Source organism: Pagrus pagrus (assembly GCF_965226575.1).
Source record: "Pagrus pagrus genome assembly, chromosome: 1".
Classification (NCBI taxonomy): Eukaryota; Metazoa; Chordata; class Actinopteri; order Spariformes; family Sparidae; genus Pagrus; species Pagrus pagrus.
In genome coordinates this window covers 200,386-211,725 of record NC_140185.1, presented here as the reverse complement: position 1 = coordinate 211,725, position 11,340 = coordinate 200,386, and the positions used below count along the sequence as shown (strand labels likewise).

The 11,340-nt window shown below is 36.0% G+C and overlaps 1 protein-coding gene across 1 annotated transcript; it reads left to right on the top strand.

Moving 5' to 3' along the window:
* Nucleotides 1-5,217: 5,217 nt before the first annotated feature.
* LOC311254464 (uncharacterized protein) lies at nucleotides 5,218-10,961 on the top strand. Its single transcript, XM_084348240.1, has 5 exons — nucleotides 5,218-5,491; nucleotides 7,203-7,336; nucleotides 7,537-7,684; nucleotides 9,454-9,699; nucleotides 10,188-10,961. Exons 1-5 carry the CDS (start codon nucleotides 5,232-5,234, stop codon nucleotides 10,279-10,281), a joined length of 882 nt encoding a protein of 293 aa, XP_084204366.1. The 5' UTR covers nucleotides 5,218-5,231; the 3' UTR covers nucleotides 10,282-10,961.
* The last annotated feature ends 379 nt before the right edge of the window (nucleotides 10,962-11,340 follow it).

The following is an 11,340-nucleotide window of genomic DNA, read 5'->3' as shown; positions in this document are numbered from 1 at the left end:
CTGTGTATTTCTATTGTTGGCTCTGTATTTCTACTGTGTATTTCTCTTTCCTTCTCTGTATTTCTACTGTGTATTTCGACTGTGTGCTATGCATTTCTAGTGTATTCATACTGTGTGCTGTGTATTTCTACTGTGTATATCTACTGTGATGTGTATTTCTATTGTGATGTGTATTTCTACTGTGTATTTCTATTGTCTGCTCTGTATTTCTAAAGTGTATTTTGACTTTGTGCTGTGTATTTCTACTGTGATCTATATCTACTGTGTATTTCTACTGTGATGTGTATTTCTAGTGTATTTCTACTGTGTGCTCTGTATTTCATCTGTGTATTTCCACTGTGTGCTATGTATTTCTAGTGTATTTGCACTGTGTGCTGTGTATTTCTACTGTGTATTTCTACTGTGATGTGTATTTCCATTGTGATGTGTATTTCTACTGTGTATTTCGAATTTGTGCTATGTATTTCTAGTGTATTTGCGCTGTGTGTTGTGTATTTCTACTGTTTATTTCTATTGTCTGCTCTGTATTTATACTGTGAAGTGTATTTCCACTGTGTATTTCTATTGTCTGCTCTGCATTTCTAAAGTGTATTTTGACTCTGTGTATTTCTACTGTGTATTTCTATTGTGATGTGTATTTCTACTGTGTATTTATATTGTTGGCTCTGTATTTCTACTGTGTATTCCTATTGTTGGCTCTGTATTTCTACTGTGTATTTCTATTGTCATGTGTATTTCTACTGTGTATTTCTATTGTTGGCTCTGTATTTCTACTGTGTATTTCTTTCTTTCTCTGTATTTCTACTGTGTATTTCAACTGTGTGCTATGCATTTCTAGTGTATTCATACTGTGTGCTGTGTATTTCTACTGTGTATTTCTACTGTGTATTTCGATTGTGATGTGTATTTCTAATCTGTATTTCGACTGTGTGCTATGTATGTCTAGTGTATTTTGACTGTTCTATGTATGTCTAGTGTATTTTGACTGTTCTATGTATTTCTAGTGTATTTGTACTGTGTGTTGTGTATTTCTACTGTGTATTTCTATTGTGATGTTTATTTCTATTGTGAAGTGTATTTGTACTGTGTATTTCTATTGTGATGTGTATTTCTACTGTGATTTGTATTTCTACTGTGTATTCCTATTGTGATGTGTATTTCTACTGAGATGTGTATTTCTACTGTGTATTTCTATTGTCTGCTCTTTATTTCTACTGTGCACAATAGACATACACAGTAGAAATACACATCACAGTAGAAATACACAGTAGAAATACACAGCACACAGTACAAATACACTAGAAATACATAGCACACAGTCGAAATACACAGTAGAAATACAGAGCCAACAATATAAATGCACAGTAGAAATACACAGCACAGAGTCAAAATACACTTTAGAAATACAGAGCAGACAACAGATATACACAGTGGAAATACACATCACAGTATAAATACAGAGCAGACAATAGAAATACACAGTAGAAATACACAGCACACAGTACAAATACACTAGAAATACATAGCACACAGTCGAAATACACAGTAGAAATACACATCACAGTAGAAATCCATTGTAGAAATACACAGTGGAAATATACAGTAGAAATACACATCACAATAGAAATACACAGTAGAAATACATAGCACACAGTCGAAATACACAGTAGAAATACACATCACAGTAGAAGCACACATCACAATAGAAATACACAGTAGAAATATACAGTAGAAATACACATCACAGTAGAAATACACATCACAATAGAAATACACATCACAATAGAAACACACATTAGAAATACACGGCAAACAGTACAGATACACAATAAATACATAGCAAAGAGTCGAAATACACTGTAAAAAAACACATCACAATAGAAATACACAGTAGTAATACACATCACAATAGAAATACACAGTAGAAATACACATCACAATAGAAATACAGAGCCAACAATAGAAATACACAGTAGAAATACACATCACATTAGAAATACACAGTAGAAATAAACAGCACAATGGAAATACACATCACAGTAGAAATACATTGTAGAAATACACATTACACAGTAGAAATACACACTAGCTGTGCATAGCACACAGTGGAAATATACAGTAGAAATACACATCACAATAGAAATACACAGTCAAAATACACAGCACACAGTACAAATACACTAGAAATACATAGCACACATTAGAAATACACGGCAAACAGTACAGATACACAATAAATACATAGCAAAGAGTCGAAATACACTGTAAAAAAACATCACAATAGAAATACACAGTAGTAATACACATCACAATAGAAATACACAGTAGAAATACACATCACAATAGAAATACAGAGCCAACAATAGAAATACACAGTAGAAATACACATCACAATAGAAATACACAGTAGAAATAAACAGCACAATGGAAATACACATCACAGTAGAAATACATTGTAGAAATACACATTACACAGTAGAAATACACACTAGCTGTGCATAGCACACAGTGGAAATATACAGTAGAAATACACATCACAATAGAAATACACAGTCAAAATACACAGCACACAGTACAAATACACTAGAAATACATAGCACACAGTAGAAATACACATCACAGTAGAAATACACAGTATAAATATACAGTAGAAATACACATCACAGTAGAAATAGACATCACAATAGAAATACACATCACAATAGAAACACACATTAGAAATACACGGCAAACAGTACAGGTACACAATAAATACATAGCAAACAGTCGAAATACACTGTAGAAAAACACATCACAATAGAAATACACAGTAGAAATACACTGCACACAGTACAAATACACTAGAAATACATAGCACACAGTCGAAATGCACAGTAGAAATACAGAGCAGACAAGAGAAATACACAGTAGAAATACAGAGCCAACAATAGAACTACACAGTAGAAATACACATCACAATAGAAATACAGAGCCAACAATAGAACTACACAGTAGAAATACACATCACAATAGAAATACAGAGCCAACAATAGAAATACGCAGTAGAAATACACATCACAATAGAAATACACAGTAGAAATAAATAGCACACAGTGCAAATACACTAGAAATACATAGCACACAGTTGAAATACACAGTAGAAATACACATCACAATGGAAATACACATCACAGTAGAAATACATTGTAGAAATACACAATAGCTGTGCATAGCACACAGCAGAAAAAAACAGTAGAAATACACAGTAGGAATAAACATCACACAGTGGAAATATACAGTAGAAATACATATCACAATAGAAATACACAGTAGAAATACACAGCACACAGTACAAATACACTAGAAACACATAGCACACAGTCGAAATACACAGTATAAATACACATCACAGTAGAAATACACAGTAGAAATATACAGTAGAAATACACATCACAGTAGAAATACACATCACAATAGAAACACACATTAGAAATACACGGCACACAATACAGATACACAAGAAATACATAGCAAACAGTCGAAATACACAGTAGAAATACACATCACAATAGAAATACACAGTAGAAATAAACAGCACACAGTGCAAATACACTAGAAATACATAGCACACAATCGAAATACACAGTAGAAATACACATCAAAATGGAAATACACATCACAGTAGAAATACATTGTAGAAATACACATTACACAGTAGAAATACACAATAGCTGTGCATAGCACACAGCAGAAAAACACAGTAGAAATACACAGTGGAAATAAACATCACACAGTGGAAATATACCGTAGAAATACACAGCACACAGTCGAAATACACAGTAGAAATACACAGTAGCAATACAGAGCACAAAGTAGAAATACACAGAAATACAGAGCACAAAGTAGAAATACACATAAAACAGTAGAAATACACACAACACAGTGGAAATACACAGTAGAAAACCCAGCACACAGTAGAAAAAGATAGTAAATTCAAAGCATACAATAGAAATACACAGTAGAAATACACATCACAGTAGATATACACAAAAGAAATACTGCACAGTGCAAAAAGACGCTTCTCTCACTCTGAAACGCTCTAAATTGACATGAGTAAGTTTCCACCATAAATGAATTAAAGGACAGGTGAAACCATCCTTGCCTTAAAATAGATCCAAATTTAGCATGTCCAGGCTAGGAAACTTGTTTGAAAAACCTTTTTTCATTGAAATACAACATAGTCTACTTCACAGTTCAAAAACACACGTCTCTCGCTCTGAAATGCTCAAAGTTGACAGAAGTGAGTTTTCACCATAATTGCCATGATATTTATCCAAATTCAACTATTCCTGACAAAGAAAAATCCTTGAAAACGGTCCCTGTATGGTCCATGTCAGGCCCGTGCAGAGACCTTTGGAGGGGCAGATGCTCAAGAATAAAAAAGGCATAAAAACTATATATATATATATATATATATATATATATATATATAGCAGTAATCATCATGATGATGAGAAAAGAAAAGACATTAACTTACAGTAAGGTACTACCTATGCTGAGGATGAATTTACTTGCTGAGGGAGCTACTCTATCAGGTGAGCTATAGGCCTACATCAGCCATAATGCTGCGCCGTGTCTACCGTTTTAAGAGTTGTCTGCGGTAAAAAAGCTGGCCCCAACCGACTTTTAGCTTTATCACATCAGCTATGGAGGACTAAACATGACTTAAGTATAAATAAATAAATAAATAAATGCATGAAGAAATGTATACATAAATGTTGAAATAAATAAATAAATACATAAATAAATAAATGCAGGAATAAATAAATACATGAACAAATAAATAAATGCTGAAATAAATGAATAAATAAATAAATGCTGAAATAAATGTATCAATAAATAAATAAATAAATAATAGAATAAATAAATAAATGCTTTATATTTATTTCTACATTTCTGTACACCTACATTTATTTATTTCTGTATTTCTGTGTCCATATGTTAATGAGGTAGGAGGTCCTAACCTCAGTCAGCAGCATGATTGGTTACAGGAGTGTGCTCGATGCGGGTCGACTACTTCTGCCTTACTAGCGGCGCTGATGTTGTTGCCTACCAGCCCGCCCGCTCAACTAACCCTTAGCTGCAGTTCTGATTTAGTTATGGCAGTTTTTGTACGAGCAATTGCGAATGAATTGCGATCATTAGCGAACCATGCAACCAACGACTATGTTCAGTTTCGTCTAGATAGATTGATGGATGACTTGGCTCAGCTCAACGCCGGTATGGATGTGCAAACTGAGCTAGCAGTGTTAGACGGTCTGGAAGAAGTCGCCCGCCAACTTTACATCCTGTCAGAGACAGAAGAAGGGACTCTTGGACGTCCGTCGTACAATATACCCCCCACTTTAATCGAAGCACACCTTCTCTGGGGGCACACCGCTAAGGAAATAGCACAGGTGTTCGGAGTGTGCGAGAGAACAATTCGTCGGAGGATGGCACAGTACGGAATAAGGTACTCCGGATTGTCTTTTTGTCTGGTTTCCCGTTTAGCTTCTTTTAAAGGTGGCAATATATGTGTGCAAATTCACAGAGATATTTAACTAGCTAGTGTTTATTGATGGTAAAGTTGCTCACCTTATCTCCAAATACCACTGGGAAATATACTGTGTTTATCTTATATAGTCTAACATTAGGTGCCAGTTGAGCATAAAATGTGTGTTAGTCTAAGCTTTTAGTATAAATTGTTCATGATATTGTAGCGTCCCTAAATGAGAAGCTACGACACGTTCAGATGGGTTTTCTTTTCCTTTATTTATCACTTGAACACAGGCTACTGTGGGCTGTAGCCAACGCCAAAACAATAAAACTCGCTGCCTCAAAAGTGCACACACACGCTAACATCGCTCCTTCCTGCATTCACCCGCAGACCTCTCAAACAACCCTGACCTCTCTCACTCTCAGCCAATCACAGACAAGCTATCTCACACACTCCCTGTCATAGGTAGCTGAAAATGACTGACAGGCTTCACAGTTTCTAAACGTGGAACACGTTCACTGACATTAAGGAAAACTCAGTAACTGCCTCAACAAACCTTGGTTTAACACACAGTATCACACAGTGACCTACACATCACTTTATCAACCCAGTCCGTTACAGTATTATAGAACATTTATCCCTACAATAATGTCTCCTTGCACTGCTCTGTAATCTGAGTTTAAGTTAACTAAAAATTAACTAACATTACTGATATTAACTTACATTAATATGCACTGGGAGTAGGTCTAACAATACTTGATGATATAGGCCTATATGCTTTGGTTTTCAATGACAGATGGACTGGTGACTAACATGCTTATATTACTGACAAACTTAGTGTAGGAGCCAAAATGGGTTTGGCCTGTATTATTAATTGTTTATCCTGCACATGCTCTTTGGTTACTATTATTTCCGGCAATTAACACCTGGGTGTAGATTCACGGCATTTTACCTGTTTCAGTTGCACGGCGGTTCTGGTTAGACAAAGAGGGTGAGTGGGGCTCGATATTTTCTGTTGACCGTTTTGTTTTATTTCCATAACGTATCGTTTTGTTTCCATATACTTATATCATTTTTTGTGTCAATAAACCCTTTAAAAAAGTCACTTTGAGTCAAGAATGGATTTATTCGAGCGTGTCGCAGACAAGACCCCACTGAGTCTCTTAGCGGCCTTTTAAATTGGACAATTAGTCGCTACACTTAGTTTATCATATGTACTCCTTACAGGTAGTGGATTTGTGCTGCTGCATTTGTTGATACTGTACATGGGTGCCATTAATTAACATCTTCAGTTTGTCGGATAATCTGTAACCCTATTTCTGGAGGAAAAGTGAACAGAGTCAGATGTGACATTTCAGCACAATTGCATTAGTTTGATACATGATAGTGTTGCATTTATAAACTCATACAATATGAAAGATTTTAACTTAAATTATAAATAAAATTAATAAACTGATAGGTATTTAGGTTATTTCTACAGGACACAGCAGCTGAGTTTAGACTAAACAGGAATGAGGTTTGTTTTAGGTGACATCGATTTAAAATAATCTAAACCTTTCACTGCAGCTAACGACAGAGCAACAGACTCCTTGTGATCATTGTTTTGTTTGTACTGTGAGATAGGTGACATTACTTTTTTGCCTCTTGTGACTTTTTTCTTTCATTTCATTTCATTTTTGATGATCAGAGTCCACAATCTATTAACTCCAATAGAGGACAACAGTCTGGATGAAACTGTGACCCAAATTCTGCAGCAGCATCCCATGTCTGGATACAAAATGATGGTTGGGCACCTGAATGCACAAGGCATACGCATACAAAGTAAGGAATTGTATTTATTACCCATTCATTTGTTCGGGGGTTATTTTATGTTGGGATTTGGCCTACTTGCTGATTTACTCACAATGTGAGGAAACTGCTTTATTTAGTGCTAGTCTGGATTTGTGAATTCACTGCCAGATTGGGGAATGCTTTTTTTTTTTTCAGTACACCATATCTGTGCATTGTTTTGCCTATTATAGGACAGCGTGTCCAGGAATCCATGCGGCGAGTGGATCCTGGTGGAGTTTTGATGCGCACCCTTCAGCTGAACCCAAGAAGGCATAGGAAGTATTCTGTTAGAGCACCGAACAGTTTATGGCACATCGATGGAAATCACAAACTGATAAGGTATCAAAAAAACATTCCATCTCAAAAAAAAACATCTCAAGCATCCACTTTATTGTAGATTGTACTAATGTAAGATACTTACTACCCAGTTTAGTGTATATCCAGAGCAGTTACAAAAGCCCATCTATCTATTTTAATTAACCTATCAGTGTCACTGAAAGCCAGACTAGGATTTATCAATGGTGGATGGATCAAATTATTTAATTCATCAATGTTCTTGTGCATGCAAATCAGTTTTACTGACTTCTGCCAGCACCAAAATTAAGAGTTACGCTGGTTGGTTCTTTTAACTTTTCACAGTACTCCATTGTAGATTGTACAATGTAGAAATTGACAGGGGCGAAAATGGCTACGACTCCCACACTGTGCACCCAGTATTGATGTCAATATTCCCAAATTAAAGTTGCACTCAACAGTTTAACCTCAGCCATTGTCTTCTTTGAAATCTAATATGATGGAGTACAGTGCTAAAAACAGAAAATGTCAGTGACCAAAGACTAAAAGCTCTACAACATGCAGCTGGCCTCAAAGGCTATTTTTAATCTAAATACTCACCAGAACCTTGTATAAATTCACTTTGCCATGTGTGGGTGTAAATTTTGTGAGCTGGAAATAAATACAAAGAAATGTTGACCTAGAAGTATATCAGGATTTTTATTTATGCTTGTGTGTTAAAGATTTCAGATAGAGAAGTTCTGTTCAAATAGGCTTATACAGTATGCTCTGTGTAAATCTGGCCTAAACTTGCACATAAAGAGATGCATGATACACGTAGTGGTATTGATCTTAGTCTGTTCTCATACGTATCTATTTCAGATGGCATATTGTTGTGCATGGTGGTATTGACGACTTTAGTCGTTTGATTGTATACTTGAGTGCCGCCACCAACAATCGTGCAGCAACGGTCCAATAAAGCTTTCTGGAAGCTGTCGGTGTCTATGGTGTGCCATCACATGTGAGGTCAGATAAAGGCAGGGAAAATGTTGATGTTGCACGCTACATGGTGATTAATAGAGGACTGAACAGGAATTCACACATTGCTGGCAGGAGCGTCCATAACCAAAGGTAACATAATCTTCCATTCAAACATTTATCAAAATAACACTTTGTAAAAGATGGCCATATAAACTGACTTAACCTGTCTCCTCAAGTCTATCTTAATACAATCAAGCTTTGTGGCAGCAGATTATGAGCTTTTCAACATTAACGTTAGTGTAAATATTGAAAGAGTTGTTCTCCTATTGTCTCTCTGTAATCTATACTGACCAGGAGAAGATTACTATTCTAGTGTGATTCCAATGTAAGTGATGACAAATCTACAGTCCTCATTCTGTAGTTCAGCTGAACTTCATTCTGAAGCTAATATGAGGCTTCAGCAGTCACAGAACAAGGCGACCCATCACTTACAATAGAATGGTTAGCATTAGATTTTCCACAGCCAGTATAGATGGACAGAGGAACAACTACAGCGACCAGAAACTCTTTCATCATACATGTGAGCATTGTTTGAAGACAAACTTAAAAAAAAAATCAACTTGTCCTTTTAAGAGATTAAAATTAAACTTTGTCATTAACTGTTATTTAGACTGAATATTGAATACATCACTTATTACCTATTTAATTCAGTTCTAATTTACTGTGCTTATCATTGATGGGAGTGTTGTCATACACCAACAGTAGGTAAAAGTATTGGGTAAAGGTATTTTCCTGTATGTTGTGTCTTTGTTCATTGTAGGTAGAATAAACAGTTTTTCCTTTATACCCATCAGAATTGAAAGGCTCTGGAGAGACGTTTATGTGGGAGTTCTTGATCTCTTCTACACCATCTTTACCAACCTTGAGAGAGAAGGCCTTCTCAATCCTGACAATGAAATGCATCTCTATGCTCTGCACTGGTGCTTCGTGCCCCACATACAGAAGCACCTTCAGTTTTTCTACTACGCACTGAGGGCAACCACTCACCGCCGCAACTGTGGACTCGCCATGAGCATGAGGCGCAGCAGGGCCCCATACAGGTTTGAATTTATTCAGTAATTCTGTTTTACTTTAACTTTTAACTTCCTACATGGGATATTGTCAACATTATCTCCACTTTATGTCCATTATAAAGTGCATGTATCAGTAGCAAAATGTAACTAATCGTGGCTTGTTGTTCAGGAACTAAATGTGATGGATTTATATTGCCTATCATTGGCACTTTCAACACAATAAGGTATTGCTACAATGTTGTGGTCAAACAAGGAGCAGTGATTTAGAGAGAAAATAATACATATTAGCTCTCAAAATTAATGTATTGGCTCTTGGAAATCGTAGTCAAGCTCTTTCTGATGCCATAGCTGTTTTTGGGGCATATACAGAATCCCAGATGATAAACAAGTGATATTTTAAACTAGGTTCTGTAAAATGAATGAATATGGCTTACAGTCCTGTAGACATATTTACCATAAAAATCTTTAAGACTTTGATTTTGATTGACCCTTAACCTCAGCTCTTGCAATTGCAGGTTGACATGGAGTTTGGAGTTGACTGGACTGGACCGAGTGGTCACCGTCAGCCTGGTGTTGTGGTCCCTGAAGTTCAGCTGCAGCGCTCACTGACTGACCAGGAAGTTGCAAGTCTACCAGACCCTGATGTCCCTCTGTCCAATGTGATGGATGCGTATGTACAAAGTGTGAGCTTATTGTCAGAAATGCTCCAGTAAATCCATATTGCTCAAGTTCTGATAAAGAAGCCGGTATTGTGGTTTAGCAGTTCTGATATTTGTGTTGAATCGCATTCTTATTTGCCAAAAACATCTTTGTTTCAAGTGTCTAAAATGATTTTTTTTTTTTTTTAAGTAAAAAGAATGGTAATGACAGCATTTTTATTTTATACCAGATGTCAAAACTTACATTGTACAATATGACTGCAAACAAACACTTTTTGCAATAAGCAATTTTTTTTAACCATTAAGTTTAAAGCAATACCAGCGCCGTGCTCCAACTGGACTTTGAGGAATAAAAAACTACACCGGATTTGTAATCAGCATGTGGATGAGTCGATAATGACTGAATTTCGTTTTAGAGTGAACTATTCCTTTAAACATTGAAAACCATTATGGTTATATAACAGAGCCTTGTACGACAAACTGTCCTGTAGTTATCAAAATAACTTGTTTTTAAGTATTCATTTCACATGTGATTGGAGACTAACAGTCTCTGAATCAGAAGGCTCAAGAAACTGCAACATGTATCCTGTTTCAGAACAATACCACAAATAAAGAACAGCAACAACTCAATTTGTCTCTGTAACTGTCTCCTGAGCTTTAAAACAATTATTAACAGTGAGATTAAACCTAAAAGACAATGGTATAGACATGAAACAAATAACAAATATGCTTCACCACATCACAAGCATGCAGACCTTTTTACTGCACCAGTGTCACACACACTGGCAGAACTAGGCACTAGTTGCTATCACTCTTTCAAATGCTTTTATGCTGCAATCCAAATTTTGTTGCTGGCCAAGCAAGACAACAAATGTACACTAAGGTATACAGTGATATATTGATGTGTCCTTAGACCATTCCAAACCCAGTGTCAGTGCTACAAATAGCAGCAAGAATGTCTCTTTCAAAGTTAGAGTACTCTTTGTAATGTCCTGGAAGTTTAAGCAGG

Bases quoted from the DNA above. Each gene is read 5' to 3' on its own strand.
- LOC311254464 (XM_084348240.1), top strand. From the start codon at position 5,232: ATGGATGACTTGGCTCAGCTCAACGCCGGTATGGATGTGCAAACTGAG. The intron at 5,492-7,202 runs GTACTCCGGATT...TTTGATGATCAG, and splicing joins ATGGCACAGTACGGAATAAG to AGTCCACAATCTATTAACTC. The intron at 7,337-7,536 runs GTAAGGAATTGT...TGCCTATTATAG, and splicing joins ACAAGGCATACGCATACAAA to GACAGCGTGTCCAGGAATCC.